Source organism: Lepidothrix coronata, unplaced genomic scaffold (assembly GCF_001604755.1).
Source record: "Lepidothrix coronata isolate B3197 unplaced genomic scaffold, Lepidothrix_coronata-1.0 Scaffold186, whole genome shotgun sequence".
Lineage (NCBI taxonomy): Eukaryota > Metazoa > Chordata > Aves > Passeriformes > Pipridae > Lepidothrix > Lepidothrix coronata.
Window position 1 is genome coordinate 1,062,388 of NW_016690366.1, and position 17,334 is coordinate 1,079,721.

The following is a 17,334-nucleotide window of genomic DNA, read 5'->3' on the forward strand; positions in this document are numbered from 1 at the left end:
AAAATGCCTGCACAAGGTAAAAATTTAAATCTATTATATAATTTGGTAGATAAATACCTAAAAACAACAGTGCTTCAGCTAAAAAGCCACTCACAGATTCTGACCTGGAGGAAGTTCAGGGTTTATATAAGTGTATGTATATATGCATATACACAGAAATATATATGTAGGGGCTGGAACCAGATGATCTTTAAGGTCCCTTCCAACCCAAACCATTCTGTGATTCTATGATTCTATTTTTAAAGGACATGTTTGTGTTCTGGGTGATTTAGTAACAGATTACAAAAATATTGTACTAACCGTTTTGTTTTGTTTTTCAGAGTAAAGCAGTTTTACTAAATATTTTGGCTTCAGCTGATTTGCAGAGTCATCCCTAAGTCACGGAATAATTACATAAATCACGGAATGCATGTAGAATAAAATTAACACCAAAAAAAATAGATGAGAACTCCTTTATCAGAATTCAAAATGAGTCAGTGTCTGTTTCTGAACCCAGATTAACAGTGATAGGGTGATAAAAATCAAGTGCTGTAATTCCTTCTTGCTATTTAAAAGCTATGCCTTACGTCTGCCAGACCACTGCAGCATGTCTTAAAAGTCAGCATTTCTGCAGTAAATTTCTGATCTAATGGTGCCCAGAAAAAACAGTATTTTCCTCTCCTGTTTGACAGAGATTTGGGTTTAATGCCTCTGTGATCAAAGCAGCAATCTGACAGGATCTCAGTTTGGCTGATTTCAGGTTACTGCAAACCTTGGGTAAAATCTACAATGCCCTTTGGGTTATTTAATTTGTGAAAAGACTTAACTCTAATCCTGCTCAATGCTAAGGGCACTTTGGTACCTCTGTGCTTTTACTTTTGAATAATGGGGTTTATGCTCCTGAAAGACACAGACTGTGAAGCACATAACCCTGGATGCATCTGTGCCATATCTGATGATCCAATTCATAAAGCACACCTTGTTTTTGAGGGTAGTGTGAAAGTCAGTGTTGCTTGGAAGTGTTTAATCGAATGGTGACAAGCTACAGCTCCTCATTTACTGTATAAAGTGATACAGAATAAATGATGAACGGGGGAGCTGAAAGGACCTTCTGGGTCACTGAGTTCACCCCCAGTTCTGCAGATGAATGTGCACGTCTGACAAGCCTGCAGCTTTCAGTAACCCAAAAATATCAATGCAAAGCCACAGTAAACAGACCCTAATCTGTGCACAGAGGTTCCTGTAACACCGCTGTGCTCTGTCCTGAGTTCAGTCCCGGCCTTCTGGCTGCAGCCAGCACACAGACAGACACTCACTGAGAGGTGAGGACCCTGCTGGCAGCCACACATGTTGGCTGTTAGTGGTCAGCAACACCTCCTCACCCTCACCATCCCCTTGGGTGAGCGTGGACAGTCACACATTAAGTGCAGCTTTTCTGGTCGACAAATTAGGAATCCCTGAATAATGCAGGGAACCATCCTCATTTCACCCCAGAGACAGCAGACAGGGAATGGATCCACCGCTCCTGGAGCTTGTTGTTTGTCAGTCCATGGCAACAGGAGAACTGTTTGCCCCGGCCCAGCATTGAAAAGATGAAGAATGGCTCTGGTGCCCCCCTTGAGGACATTTTCAGTTGTGAAGATCAGATTCTGGAAACAGGTGACCCACTCTGATCACTCATGACCTGTTGTATGAATCTAATTTCAGAGAGTCCCAATAACAATTCTGAGCTATATTACCTTAATAAGATCTGCATCAATTTAAATGAAAAGAACCTGTTAAACCAGTATGTAAAGCATACCGGTGAAATTAGACAGTGCAGGATTGGAAATGCCTATTGTTGAAGAGAATTAACACTCAAGCCCCCATGAATATTTAAGTTCAACTCCTTTATGAAGTGGGGCTAAAATACAGACTATTCCACTCTGCTATAAAAATCACATGCCGGGGCATAAAAGCTGCCACAGGATGCGTGTCCCAAATGGAGAACTGCTTTACTCCTATCTGCAGTTCCTTATTTCTATCTGTCTGTTGTTCTGTGCTTTTTTTCTGTTGGATTCCTGGCTGCTCTGGTAACTGGTGTTCATGAATATGCAGTAAATTTGCTTTTGCCTAAGGTATAATTAAAAAAGCCCTCATACCCTACCCCAGTAGGGTTTTGGCTTAAAAATATTTTTTTCTGACCTTTTTTTTTTTTTTTTCAAATTTAAAGTGAAAGCAACAGAATCAGCTTCAGTGCTGCCATAAAGTTAATTTTTTTATTGCAATTGCTGGTTTAATCTCTTTGCAAATGAGAAAGAAAGCAGTGCTGCTTTCTCTGCAAGTGCAAAAGGCTCAGATCCTAATTCATGGGAATGATATTGCATAAGTACTTAAAAGTCATGTCACAGTAATCTTCAAATCTTCATCTTCACGTGAAAAGTAGTGCCTTCAGGAAGGACAAAAAAAAAAAGCTCTGATCAAAATTCCAAGAGTTATAAATAAGGACTCTGTACACAAAGGAACTTTGTGTTTGCAGTGGAGTGTCATATGATGGCAAAAGCACATGAGGGTCACCCTGAGAATTACATCATCCGGAAGGAAACACAACATGCATCTCCTACATGAAAAGCACGTCAGACAGACCCCATGTATTTGCAAAGCCTTGGCTCTTTGGTCTCCAATGTCTCATTAAATCCAGAAGAGGTTATTTTTACACCCTCACTAGATTTATCTTTCCTGGACATGCAATGGTAATCCTTATTGAACTGCAAAGCCTACCATGAAGGAGAGTCACTTTGTGTTGAGACAGCTATTCTTGTACAAGAATTTTAATGTGATATGACAGGCAACTTTTTTTCTTTTTGGGGAGAAAGAGTATTTGTATGAACTTTGCTAACTGCTCACACTGCATTTACTGGCCCTTTTCTCCCTTGCACACATGTGCATTGCTGGTCAAAAGCAATGGCAATTTAAGCAACTTGCTTAAATTGTAAACTGTCTCCTGAATTACTTAAGTGATTCTGGTCAGAGATACAAATTCAATACTGCACATACCCAGACTGTAGATGATGAGAGCACCTACAATGAAAAATGCTCTAATTCTCTAGGAAAAAAAAAAAAACCCAACCCAAAACTCAAACCAAAATGCTGGCTAGGGTGGGGAAAGAATTGGGCAGAAAATAAATAGATAACTTTAAAGGACACTGGTTATTTGATGTTCTGGTGATATATTAAACATATTTAAATGCTTAAAATAAAGTCTACCTCCGCTTTGCAATTAATAGCGTGGACCTTGTTTTCATGAGAGCAAAGAAGGCGGGTAATTTTCAACAACTTGTAAGTTTGTTTCTGCTGAACTCCCATCATACCTGATAAGGTGCAGCAGTGGTCGGTGAGCTCAGATCTGCTCTGCTCAAAGTGCCACAGAGAAGACCTGCCTCGTTGTGTTAAAGAACAGGACTAATCTCAGGGAGCCATAACCATTTTGTACAGCAGTAAATCTCTGAAATCGTTAGTTGCATATTAACAGGTAGGATTTCCAGAGTAACAAGAAACTCAGATTGGTTCATTACTGAAAAATCTGCTTTCTTAACGCTAGTTGAACGAGACCCTATCCACAGAGTTACCCTGGAATTATCCTGGAATAATTAGTCCAAGGAAATTAATTTTATGACTGCCATTATAAAACTATTTTTCTCTTACACCACGCTATTGAAGTACTCAAATGTGTATTTCCATAGTGGTGCCTACATCAATGCTGGATATTTCAGGGGGGAAGTAAGGAGCAATGACCAACTTCTGGGTAATGGAAAACAGACTAAAGCTCAACATACATAACTTCTCATTGTACTGTTTTGCATTTTTTTTCCTGGAGGTAAATGCCTTTGTGAAGACCATTTTACATGACTTCGTGCTTTCAGAGATGGAGTGATAGGTGCTTTTAAGCTTAATATATTTAGGTTTTTTTTTTTTCTCAGTATTATTTTTTTCCTTGTGACGAGAAGCTGGAGATCTTAACTCTCACAAACGCTCTCCTTTAAAGATGTGCCTCACCTGAGGACGCAGGGCTTTACCTGGCTGCAGAAGGAGCACTTCACCGGCGCCGTGAAGGAGAGCATCCCCCTCCACCTCAGCTGCTCCCTGTCCAGGCACACAGCAGCGACTCGGGCGCCCCCGGTTTTCAAGAAGAAAGACCTTGTTTCAAAAAGAAAGACCTTGTTGCTTGGGATGGTTCTGGCAAGTGGGAAAGAGGCTAGTTGCCTGAGGGGGAGCGAACAACAGGGTTTGGTCCCCCCTCAGACGAAATTCGTGTCTGAATTGCTCTCTGACACGAACACGGAGGGCAGGAGGTCGGGCAGGGCAGGCACCCGCAGCCCCGGGTCTCAGCCGGGCTCCCCCCGAGCCCCACCAGCCGCACTGCGGAGCTTTTGGCTCCCAGGGCAGCGGCTGGCGCGGAGCCTGCAGCCCTTCCGTTTCCCTTTCTGCCGCCCGTGACGTGATTTCGAGGTTCGCCCTCCTCCTTCTCGCCCGAGGGACCCCACGATCCCCGTCCCCGCGGCGCGGGAGCGGCCTCGCTGCTGTGGGGAGCGCGGTGTGGGGAGCGCGGCCCGGGGCCGCTCCGGCTCCTCGCAGCGCTGCCCGGGGACCGCGCCAGCGCCGGGCGCCGCTTCCCCAGGACAGGGAGGGGTGTCCTCCCCCTCCTCTCGGCCCCCACCCCTCACGAGGGGCGGGCGAGGGCGACCCTTCGCCGCCGCCGGCAGCAGCACCTGGTCCCGCGGCCTCCTGCGCCGCGCCGGGCCGGGCCGGGGGCTCCTCCCGCCTCCGCCGCCTTCGGGGGCGCCGCGTCCCGCTGGCGGCGCCTCATGGCGCGATGCAGCTGCAGTGGGAGGGAGAGGAAACCCACCCCCCTCGCCCGGCGGCCGCCTTTGTAAGCGCCCGGCCCAGCTCGGCGCGTAGCGGCTCGGGGAGCGCCGGAGCGCGGCGGCGGGACCAGATGGAGCCGGAGGGTAAGGGCGGCCGCGGTTCCGAGCGAGCCCCGCGTTCGCCCGTCCGCCAAGTTCTCCGCTGGGCGGAGGCGGTGGGGCCGCGGGGAGCCGGGCCGGGAGCGGGGCGGGGCGGGCGAGGGTCCCGGCGGAGTGCGGGGGCTCTGCGGGGCTCCCGGTGTGCGGGGCTCCCCCCGCCAGGGCCCCGCTCCGGCCGTGCCGTCCGCGGGGAGCCCCGCGGTGCGGGGGGAGCGGGGCAGCCGGCACCGACCCGCGGCACTGCGCTCAACTTTCTTTCTTCCTTCCTTCCTTCCTTTATTTTTTTTTTTTTAATTTTTCAAAAATTTTTTTTCATTCCATGCCTCTCCCCCCCCCCCGAGCGTTCTGAGACAAACCCGTGTCCAGCGGGGCCGCCCCGCCCTCCCCGGGCTCGCCCTGCTCTGCTCCCGCACCCCCGGCGGGTGTCCCGCGTCCCTGCCCCTGACAATGCCCAGGGACTCCACGTTTCGCTAAAACACAGCACCGAGCTGTGTAAAAAATGTGGTTTCAGTTATCTTAAAGCCACATAAAGCCATTTTCTCCTAAACGCTTTTTTTGGTAAGACTGGCTATTAACTGCATAGATTAAATTTATTTCCTTGCCAGTCCATATTTAGGCGCTTATGAAATGCTGGTGTGTGTTGTTTTTTTTTTCTCCCCCACTCTTCTTTTTAAATACCTTTTGGAACTGTTAGTTTTCGTAATGTAAACCATTTCTAGCTGCAAATTGGAAACCTCTGGGCCATAATGGTCTGTTGCATTTAGCTGGCTGTCTCTGTAAGCCCTGCATTCTCCTGGGAAAAAAAATAGAAAGAAGGGGGAAAAAAAGGCCCTAAAAAACCTTATGAGATTCATGTTTAGAAAATTGGCCACATGCAACGTAGCTGTTTTTTAAACCTCAGTACCTAAGTCACATTTTCCATTCCAAATATTAAGGGTGGTTAAACTATGTTAAAGGGATATACTCTACCTTAGTTCCCTTGCAAGCTTTAGGGAATTTTAACACAAAGGAAAATGGCTCTGCAATATAAAAGAATCTTGCAGTGCCTGATACGCAGCAGCACCAAGGAGTAGAAGAGACTATTGGCAATTGTTAATGACCAGAACTGGTTTTGTTGTCCAAGCAGAGAAGTGTGCAGAATGGCAATGGGTTACGTATGGTGACCAGTACATGGATTATAGTATTCTTGTATTCTTTATAAAAAGTTTATTTTTCATGGAAAGCTAGTTTTCACAATGCTAGGAGGATGTTTTATAAACTCACCCCCTGTGTTTATAAAATCATCCCCTGAAATAAGCAAGCTGGGTTGTTCCTGATTTATCTCATTTGTGACCCAGTTCTTTGTATTGTACGTCTCCTTACCTTAATAAAGTTAGAAAAAAGATAATAACAATGAGTTTGAGTTTGAAGGAACTCCTTCGTTTGAAGAAATAAGTTCTCGTGTTTAAAAAGTGGAAGTTCTCTGTCCTGTTTCTTGGTTAGTTAAAGTCTGGATCAACCCAGGAAGGGTTATGGTGAGCTGCTGAGGTTCCCCATCTCCCCTGGATCCAGGAGTATTCAGACAATCTGACTTCTGGCACCTCCCAAACTCCTTGGGTACCGATCTTCCATATGTTGAGTTTGGAGGCTGGTCCTCCCACATGGATTGGAGCCTGCAGTAGCTGGAATGCCTGTGTTAGCAGCCTCCCTCCCTGTCAGTGAGGGAGCCAGGGTTCTCAGGTTAGTTGCTTGTGGATTGGTGCGATACATATCCCACTGCATGTGTGCCTTTGTGATTTTGTTGGCTGTGGTTGATGCTCTTCAGGGAGTGTTTTTTCAGTTTTCAGAGTCAGGGCACCCAGAGTGAGGTGATCTAAGGAAAGCCTGTAGAGCTTGCTTGTTCTTGTGGCTTTGATCAGATGTGCTGGAATTGCTGTTGGCCAGTCCCCTTTGGTGCAGCTTCTTGCATTTAAATGTATGTCAGAGGATCTTGCTGAAAATGAAGCTAGGGCTTTCTCTTTCCAGAGGAGCGCTGCCTCTTTCCCAGTGTGCAGATGCAAGGCCTGTCAGGTGTCTTCCACAGAGGCAGGGAAGCCTGGGGGGTTGATACTAGGTTCCTCAAGGAGATCCAGTGTGGTGGTGTGATGCCACAGAAATACTGACCCCCAGAATTCTTGTGGGTGTCCCCCAAACTCCAGACATTAGCTGAGGTGATAATGTGTGAGGAGGCCGGGACTTCAGAGTGTATTTGATCTTGGAATGTCTCAGAGATGCAAGAGAGGATGTTACATTCAAACTAGTAAAAATGGTGGAATCACAGCGGTGATGATCCTCATGGCTTTTTGTGTGGGATGAACTTCTGCAGCGTGACCCCGAACAAGGAAGACTATCTTAGGTCAGTAGTGGTGGAAGTGGGTTTTTGAAACCCTGGGACACTAGACTTGGGAATTAAGAATCCCAGGTGATGATTTTTCACTCGTGCATTGTTTGCACTGCAGTGTTTTCAAGGCAGGCTTTGTGGCTGGGTTTTCCAGAGCATCCCAATGGTTTTATACTCCGAGCTCCCCGATCAGGTTCAATGCGTTTGGTTTTGGGAAGGCCTTGTTCTCAAACAAGCTGTGTGAGATGGAGTGCTGTGGGCATGTATTTCCTAGTGCTTTTCAATAAAAAATGGACAGCTAACTTCTGTAGGAGGTTTTGAGAACAGCTTTGTCTTCCCATGTGACTGTAAGCTCAAAGAACACTTAATGTTCCTCACTGACACTTGTCCTTGCTGACCCAGCTCAATAATAATGGACACATGGGGGTTTTTTTCCAAATCATACCTTTTTTTTTTTTTAGAGATCTTGCTAAGATTGTTGGGGATCAGTAATATTGGTGCAAATGATACTGCTTTGGTCAGTGAGTGTGACCCAGTGGTTTGTGTGAGAATTGAAAGGGCAGGGAGTGTAAATGCAGCAGTGATGTGATAAATGCTTTGATTCCTCTCTGAATGTACACCTGTTTCTACTGAAGCTGTAAACTTGTGAAATGCTTTTGAGTAAGATTAATTTTCTTCTTTAACGTGTTTTGTAAACTAATTTAAATTTTTATTTTAAAATTTAAATTTTTCGTTTACTGAAAGCTCAGTTTGAAACTAAAAGAGGTGACTGGTAAAGCCTAAGTAATAAATACTTCTAGCTCCCAGGATACAGATACTGTGTTAGAGATTGGAGCTATTAATTATGTAGATGTTAACTTGTCTGAGTGGAGTGAACAGTGGCACATTAAAAGCAGTAATAACTACTGTGGTATCCGTTTGTGTCAGCATTATCAAATTTTAATGTGAAATTTAATGTTTAACTTGAGAGACCTCCTGTGACTTGCAATTCTTACATAATGATGAATATCGATACTGTTTTGAAAATACGTCTCTTGATCCAAATTCTGTGAACTGGTTGAAAGTTCCTTTTAAGTAAAAAATTAACTTCATATATTTTTCAGATACAGGAACAGAGAGTATGAGGAAAGCCTGAGCTAAGGTGGACTAAGGCATGAGTGAGAGAGAGGGAAAATAGGAGGGGAGTATTGTTGAAGTTCTTTCCATGATGTGGCAGTTCTCTGCTGTGTGCCCACCACCAGCTCTCAGGTCTCTCATTTTCTTGTCCTCTGCCAACCCCTTTGAAGTCCCCACCGAGCCTGGCTCCCCTGAGCACAGGACCCCGAACCTCCGCTGTGAAAATCCATGTGAAATTGGAAAGAGATGTCTGCAGCTCAGCCTTGTGCTCTCTGGAGTATTTGGGAGGCAGTCAGTCACAGCGTGGAACTCTGGCTGGTTTGGAGTTATGAGTGGTGAAATTTGAGAAGCCTTTGTTGGTGGAACAATAGTGGAGGTACACTGGAAAGTGCTTCCAGGGGAACTTTGTGCTCCTCCCTCTCCTCTCCCCGCTCCCGTTCCCAGCCAGCTCCTAAAAGCAACGTTTAGTATAACTAGATTTGCATTTTACACTTAAAATTTTATGGGTCTTTGCGTTTCATCTCACAGTTCGTGGCTGTTCACTGTGTCTGTGCTGGCTGTTGCTGGGAGTTGCTGGGTGTTTGTTTTGTTGCTGGGTGCCAGGCAGGTGCTGTGCCAGCCCACGGAGAGATGTGCTGGTGCCTGATGTTCTCTCCCTGGTGCTGCATGGAGCCTGATGTTCATCTCCACTCCCTTGGTGGTCCACCTCTTGCTTTTTCTGGCAGTAGTCACCACGTGTGAGAAACACCCAGGTCTGCAGTCCTGGCCTGGCTTCTCAGGGTTAACTTTATTTAACTTTTATTTACAGTGCATAGCCTCTGTGGTCCCTGACCGCTACCTCTCGAAGTGCTGTCCTCCCAGCTTGTTCTGCTGGTTGTCACTGGTTTTCATTGCTATTTTTGTCTTCTTGTGAAGTGCAGTTGAATTTCAGAGTTTATTGGTATTACCTGCTTCCTTGTTTTCTGAGTTGCACTTTTCTTGTTAAGACCCTGGTGTCGGACAGAAAGCCATTTAACTGCTGTGGGAAGGTGGAGAATTGAGGTGGAAGGCTGGGAGAGGAGGTTGTTGACAAAGCATAACCTCAGCCATCTCATGCAGGACTCCCTGCAGGGTCCTTAGGGGGCTCAGCAAAGTGATTTTATCAATTCCTCACCCCGAGTTGCTCCATTAACAGAGGGCCAAAATTCCTACCTTGGAGCCAGGCTGTTTGAATAACCCTTCAGATCTGGGCAGGGTACTTTTCTCCCCCAGTCATTCTTCTCTCCCTCTTAGCATGATTAGTGTTATGGTTATGAACTCTAAAACTCATGGCTTTTTGGCAGTCAACCATCAGCATAAAAAAGTTGCAGAAGTGCTAAGATGGGGTTTTTCTCCTGTGCTAAAGCACTTGGTAGTGCCTGAATGATGTGATGTGTGTTGGTGGTGGGCAGCCCCAAGAGGCTGGTCAGAATGACCGTTGTAGGTCCCAACTCTGTACTCGTGTTGGCCATCAACAGCCTGGAGAAGGAGGTTTTGTGAAGAAATATGTGAAGTGTTACCAACTTTAGTGTCTTAAATGCTGGTGATTTTTGAGAGAGCTCAGTGTTACTAAAAGCAAGAATAACAATTTCTAAGTTTTTTAATTGCATAGGCCTCTGCAGTATGTTTAAATGTGTTGGAAGTGTTGATTGCAGTTTTGAAGGTGCTCCTGAGGTTGGGTCAGAAGCAGTCACTGGGCAGTGAATAGAGTCATGGTCCTCAAATCTGTTGTTAGTCACAGTAAAAAGCATCTTTTGGGATGACAGAATCTTTTAGGTATTAACAGAGAGAGACAGAGCAGACCAGTGAGCATTGCTGTGAGTGGTGAGGAGCTGTGAATCACTGTAGGTCCTCATGCATTTCACCATGGCCATGACTAATTACATCCCTGAAATTGTATCTTAAAATGCTGAAGCATCCCCTTTTGAAAGATAGTTCTAGTTCTTTATTTCTTCAGAGGCTGATTTGATGCTGCTTCTTAGACATTCTTCTGTTTAATGGATATTCAAGGAGAGAGCATTTTTATGCCGGACTATTGAATGATAGTGTTATATATATGTGTTATATAATTACGTGTTATATTTGTCATTTTTCTCTCTTCAGGCATTTTGAGTAAGCTCTTGCTGGAGTGTACAGAGCCACTGTGCTAAGAATAGCTACCTCTACTCTTAATTTCTGATGTGCATCGAGGTTAATTAATGTGAATTAATTAATGTGAATGGCTAAAACACTAACACGGGGTCCAGAGTTGACACTGGTTAGATGTCAGCCCAACCTTGATCCTTGGGACAGAGCATGTGGGTCCAGCATATGCATGTAGCTTACACATCTGTACATGGCATCCTGGCAATCTGGATGGAGATTTTTGGAGGATAACAACCTCCATATTAAAGAATCTAACTTCTAAAAGTCCAAACAACTCAGTAGTCCCAGTATTTTTTTGGAAGGCAGGGCACCGTCTAAATATCGCTTGGATGTCAGAGGTTTCTCCTGTTTATTTTAGACTTCTGAAAAGCAGGCAGGTGTCTGACTATAATGAAGGAATTTAACACTGGCCTCTAGTTTTCTTAAACTCTTGGCCTCTTTTTATTCTTTCTTTTTGAGCTTGCAGGCTCTGAGCAGAAATTCTCTCTTGGTAACTTAACCCTGAGCAAATATTTACATTCATGAGATTCTTGCTACTTCAGCAATCATTTTGGACCTTGAGGTTGGAACAGGGTAAAAGTTACTGTACCAAACATTGGGGATGGGCAAGGAGCTGGGAAAGGAAGACCGAAGAAGCCTCCAAATATGGGCTTACCATGTTTGGTAGGAATCACCTGTTCAGTGTGATTATCACCCCGCAGCCACTGCTGTGTTCCAGGATGAGATTTACAGAGATACTGTGTTTCCTGCCACTGACCCTATGCATCTTGTGATTTGATTCAGCTTCAAAATGCTGAATAAAAACGTTTGTGTAAAAACCGAAGTGAACAAAGTAGTAGAAGGGAAGACTGAGATAGAAAAGAAGGAAAAAGTAGTGAATACAATGCAAAAAACCTGACAGAGGCATAGGAAGAGATTTTGAAGAAGGAGGTTTTTTTAAAAGTCAAAATTTGTAAGAAATTTGAAATTTGTAAAAGAGGAAACCTGTACAAAACACTTGTGGGGATTAAACTGAGATTACAGAAGAAGTAAGGGAAAGGTTCTCCAGGGTAATGAGCAAGGATATAAATAAGGTAAAGGAAGGAGTGATCTCCCTGCAAACCAATGGACGAAAATACCACCAGATCTCAACTTCCTGTGGGTTTGTTTTTTCCCCTAGATTTTGCTGTTACAATCCAGCAGCATGCCCTGTGCTGGCTGCACTCTTTCTGGGAAAGACGGGATGACAGTGAACTCTTTTCCCACACCTTTTGGGGCAGAAATAGGCAGGTTTCTCACGGCAGCTCTCAGCAGAGGCCGTGGACACTGATGGAGCTTCCTCTCCCCAGCCCACCTGTGCTGCATGTTTGGAGATATGTCTGGAGCCCCAGGGATTTGGTGGTGGTCTGGCCCTTGGGCTGAGCACTGCAGCTCCATGGTGCTGCCGGTGAGCTGCCAGGAGCGCTGGGAGTGAGCGCCCGCGTAGGAGAGCTGAGCAAACTGGGCATTGTGTTCCCTCTCACATTTGATGGAAGAAGGGATTGTGCCCCCACAGGCAAAGTTGGGACGTTGGTTGACATGATTGCACTGGAGCTGTGGCTGAACCTACAAAAAAGGTGATTAAGGTCCAGCCCCCAGGCCATAGCAATGCACAGCTGCGTGTTGGAACTCTTAAGGGCTTGTGTTGGAGTATGTGGGTTTTCTATTTAACTTTTTCTCCCCTTTTTTTCTCTCTGTTCGTTGAATATCTGCAAAGCCCTGGTCTGGGGGTGGATGAAGTTTGTCCAGAGGAAAATCTCAGCCATTCCAATTTCCTGTTGGAGCCAGGTGTGCCACCTCTGTGCATCGCTCCCACTGGCTGCTGGAGTTATTCACATGAACTGAAGTTTCCCATGGAGGAACAAACAGTGCTGCCTGCTGAGCTTTTCTAGGTCTGCTTTATTAATTGCAATTGGAATTCTTACAGGCTGTTTCTTGGCTGTAAAAATCCAGAGCCAAATAGCAAAGTTGGGGGGGCAGTCCCCCCATAGTTATTATTTTGCAGTTGAGAAATAAATTTCTTAAAACTTTTTTTCATCTTTAGCAAATACATGTCTTGCCCTGCCATTCTTGGTTTACTGATGGAGGTGCAGATGTTCACAGCTAGGGGAGAGCAAGATTTCCTCAAAATAGTAAAATTAAAAAAAAAAAATCCTGTTTCATCCATAGTGTCTGGAGTTTTTGGAATTGGTTCTGTTATTGGAGTTATGGCTGCTTGATTTTGATGGTTGTGCAGTCAAGAAAAGCATCTGTTCTGCATTCCAAGAAGCAACTTTTTTATTTACTTGAAAGGATACTCTGGGTTTTTTTGGTATTTCCCAGACCATACAAGTCCCAAAAGTTATTTTAAAAACTGCTAATCCTCTTCTCAGGACAAAGAAACTGCCGAAGCGAATTTTGAGGGTAGGGAGCTGTTGTGTTACTCATCCATATGGTCCAGGGCTCTGGCCACAGATAGTGAAAACCTTTGCAGCAAATGGTTATGGAATAGCTGGCACCAAGAGGTGGGTTTATTATTTCTCTTCTTCCCCTGCACCCAATTGTTTAAAAATGGGATTGTGTCTTAAAGCAGGAGAGTTCATCAACCCACAGAACTCATGACCTCCATGGAAACAGAAGTTTTCTTATGGCTGGTAACAGATTCAGGGTTGTTAGTACATATTATTAAAAAAAAATAAATTTCTAGTTGTTCAGAAACTGTGTACAGAGTGGTGCCACTGTTTTACTTGTATGTTTGAAGTGATAAAACATATTATGATAATACACCTGGGGGGGATGTTCCACCCCACTGCTCTGTGCCCAGGCAAAGTGTTGCATTTTGGATTTGAGCTGATTCTCCCAGAGCTGTGAGGAATTTGCAGGTGAGTTTTGCTGCTCCCTTTGCTCTCCTCCCTCCTTGCTGGAATAGGTTTCAAGCAGAACCAGTGTTGAGAATGGAGTGGAATCTCACTGAATGATTTTTGATCATTCAAAGCAGAGCCTCCAAAGGGTGGAGCTTTGTTCTCTGATTGATGGAGGGTCAGAAACACAGGAGCAGGAGGTGGTGCCTGTAATTTGGGAGTTTGGTCAAACACTCTTAAAGATCTTAAACCTTGAGAGCACAGGTTTTGAACTTGTGTCATAGGTTTACTTGTTCTAAAAAAAACCAAGGGGGAATTGTTCTTTTTTTTTTCTTTCACCTGGATTGTTTTAAAAGAAAGATGTTGAACGGGGGAGGGTGGTTTGCCTTGGGTGATTGACCCACACAAAAGAACTAACTAGCAGATCTACATTCTAAGCTGATGGCCCTCCAAAGGCTGGGAGGCTGTGGGGAGGGCTTTTATTTTTTCTTTCTCCAGACTTCCTCGATTGGAGCCTCTTAATTTCGGATTTACAGTTGCTTAGAGGGAGGAGTTTGGTCTTCCTCATAACTCATCCTCCTTAGCAAAACACTTCGGTCTCATTAAAATGAGACAACTTGGGTGTTTGATTTCTTCTGCATCTGCTTTTGCACCTCCATTGCTTAGGTTTCCCAACCAAAAAGGTATCTCGGCTGCTGAGAGGGATTCCAAATTGGCCAAACACGTTAGATTATCCTGTCTCCTGTTTCCAGCTTCACTGGATGAACATCAAACTCCTTTTGAGTCCTGGTCACCTGTTTGTCCCACTGCAGGCTGACTGAGGAACCCTCATGTACTCTCTTTATGGCTCAGCATCAACCTACCACTTACTTTTCCCCTTTCTCACTGTCCTTGGTCTCTCCTGCCTGCTGACCTCTTCCAGTTTTGTGGAACTTCCAGGATATTACTGATGACATCTCTTTCCAAGATGTGTTTCTGCTGTGATATCTACCTGGCTGACAATCTGTAATAAAAGTTAATGAACCCTGGGTTACTGCAGCTCCGGCTGAACTTAGCCTTGATCTTGAGATCCTTCTGGGGACCAGATTGCAAAAATGCACATTTGTGCTTTCAGGCCTCTGCAACTTTTATGTTTCAAATTCAAACCCTTGAGATTTAGATAGGTGGTGTGTGTGGAGTTATGATAACTCTGTAATTGTGCTGCTGTTTCCCCGATTTTTTGAATTTAATTTAATGTAATACCCCTGAAATTTATGTTCCTTTGTCTTGCGATGGAAGAAGTGATCTTCTGTATTAAAACAGACTTTTGAGCCTGTAGGCTTTGGGTGTAGCTTGCAGAATTCTGTGTGTGGTGCTATGATAAATAACAAAATCCATCATTGTTGTCATTCCTTGGAACATCCCTGCATCCCACAGGTAGTCCCACTGGCACCTACTGAGGAGGCACTTGGCACTAAAAACTGATTTTTTTTTTTTTATTTCACCATGTAGTGGGGAAAAAAGGATGAGGCTTCATTTAATATCCGTTTGATTAATAAATCAAATATTGATCTATTGAAATGCATTAAATGTGTACAAATGTCATGTGCCTTATTTTCTAAAAATACGTCAGAATCATCATTTGCAACGCAGGCCTTAAAATACTTTTTTTGTGGAATATAATTGTTTTTTCCTTTTTAAAACGTTGGTTAGGGTTTTCAAATGGAACTCAGTTATAAAAGGGAAGCAGTTCAAATGTGGTTCTGTAACTTCTGTTTCGATTTGTTTATTTAAGACTTGAAAATCAAGTGGTGATTTTAAGGTTTTCTTAAGTTGATGCTGGTGACTGCAGTGGTGTGCCCTTGCTGAAAAGGCTTTAAAATCCAAATCCTTATTTTTCAGTCTGCTTTAGTGATGGTGACTGCCATTTATTTCGCTTAGGAGCAGAGTATGCAGAATGCTCTGGTTTTAGTTTTTCAGGAACTTTCCCTGCACTCAGCTGGCCTATTCAGAATGCTACGTAGAGTCTTCATTTCAGCTTTCTGGTATTGATTAAACTGTAGTGTCCAATTTTTTTTCTCCTCCTTTTGAAATACATCTCACAACTGCAAGATTTGAGCCAGTTTGTTTAACCAAAAAACACAAAAACCCACAAAAACTGGAAGTCTGCACTTTTTCTACATTGTTATTTTTACGTTTATTTAATGCCAGTCGTGATAAAGGCTGATTTATGTAGGATTTGTAGCATAGCTCAGCTGTGCTACAGCAGCTTACAGATAGCTTTGAAGTGTTTATAGAAGTTAGATAATGGCAGCATTTGGTGCTGTTCTTCGGCTGAAATATGCAGCATATTCAGTAAAGATACTGACATCTCTGGTCTCTTATTTGGGGTTGATTTAGGTGGGCCAGCATTGCTGCTCTCTCATCAGGCCCACTTATTCCATCTCTTCTCTGTGTAGTCCAAATACAAGGGCTAAAATCGAGTTAAATGCCTTTTCAGGTTTTGTTGACCAACGATATTAAATCTAACATGGTTTTTGGTTTGGGTTTTGCCTTGTAGGTTTGGATTTTTTTTTTTTTAAATGAATTGCTTTTTGAGAGAAATCAGGAGTATGACTTCCTTCCTTCCAGCCTGTTTTTCAGTGCAACAGTTGTATTCTAAACATTTGGTCCAGACTGGCAGATCCACACTCCATCAGGCAGACTAACTATTCCAGGAGGTTAATACAAGCACAGTTTCTTCCTTCCCTCAACTTCTGTCACACTGACCATGTAAAAAAAAAACAACTATTGGTGTTTAAATAGTTTCCCTTTGCTACTCTCCAAATTAGGAGCACTCCTTGAGCTCTTTGCTGCTAAGCCAACTTGCAGGTAAGTCAGCACCTGCGTCTTTGGGACTGGCTTTGTAAACTAGGCTGAGATCTGGCCAGGATGACTGAGGGTCTGCTGCCTGGGAAGATACAAAAATCTTTGTTACAAGTACTGTTTTGGGGGTGGATGTTTTGCTTTTTTTTTCAGGCGTGTTTGGTTTTTAAGAAGACCTTCCAAAGTAACATATGCATTGTATACATACTGGAATAGCTTCATCCCAGCGGAGGCAAACAGCAGATCCTTGGCAGCATGGGCTCAGCTTTAGTTTGCATTATATACTGGTGGATCCTTGGATGGATTTTCCAATAGTTCAGTTGGGCTAACCCACTATTAAAAGTGGTCTTGCAATGTTTGTAAGCTTAGTGCACCATAGTTTTATGCCATGTAGCCAGGTTTATTGTAAAGTGACGTGTTTTCTGTTCTTTGTACACTCATGCTTGGTTTTGTGGTGTCGTAGGCTGAACAATTGCCCAATTTAAGGTGCCTGCTGAAACACTGCAGCACTAAGCAGACCCAGCATTGCAGAAGATAAAATACCTATCAGTGGCTTGTAAGGGAAAAAACACTCTTCTGAGTCCATTGGGGTTCAGTATATTCCTTTGCACTTAGATCCAGCTTTGTAAGAAAACAGATAGTTATTTTATTTCCTCACATTTAGGTCATAAGTATGCTCAGAGATCTGAAACAAATGTAAAGTTTCCTACAAATCATGTAATTAGTGTTCTCTCCTCCAAATTCAAATGTTGGGTAATCCACAGATTATTTTTAAAAGTGTTTGAGGGTGCAGGTTGTAAAGTAATCTTAGTTTGAGATTTGGAGTGCCTAACAGTTAAGGACTGTCTTCAATATGTCAATATTTTTAGGAAAAAGCCCAGACTATAATAAATCGGTTTTCTATTATTGTTTCCACACTCTAATTACAGGCTTGATAGGAGATTTAATCTTTAGATAGCATGAAAGGTTTTGATCCATAAGAGCAGGAAACAACAGGAAAAAATATTTATTG

At 43.9% G+C, this 17,334-nt stretch overlaps 1 protein-coding gene and 1 long non-coding RNA gene across 5 annotated transcripts in view; one reads left to right on the forward strand and one right to left on the reverse strand.

Moving 5' to 3' along the window:
• Positions 1 to 4,787, reverse strand: part of LOC108505195 — a 12,572-nt gene extending 7,785 nt beyond the window's left edge. Inside the window, exons 1-3 of one of the 2 annotated variants that reach the window (XR_001877420.1) lie at positions 4,728 to 4,787; positions 4,035 to 4,155; positions 980 to 2,407 (exon numbers count right to left, since the gene is read on the reverse strand). This is a non-coding gene — a long non-coding RNA (uncharacterized LOC108505195). Of the gene's footprint in view, positions 1 to 979; positions 2,408 to 4,034; positions 4,156 to 4,727 lie in introns of those variants that run through there. The other variant, XR_001877419.1, reaches the window with a different exon arrangement.
• Positions 4,788 to 4,816: 29 nt separating this feature from the next.
• Positions 4,817 to 17,334, forward strand: part of FGD3 (FYVE, RhoGEF and PH domain containing 3) — a 107,603-nt gene continuing 95,085 nt past the window's right edge. For all 3 annotated transcript variants that reach the window (XR_001877417.1, XM_017830936.1, XM_017830937.1), the window contains exon 1: positions 4,817 to 4,967. Coding sequence is in view for 2 of the 3 variants with exons in the window: in XM_017830936.1 (XP_017686425.1) it covers positions 4,832 to 4,967 (136 nt within the window). In the remaining variant the exon portion in view is untranslated. The remainder of the gene's footprint in view (positions 4,968 to 17,334) is intronic.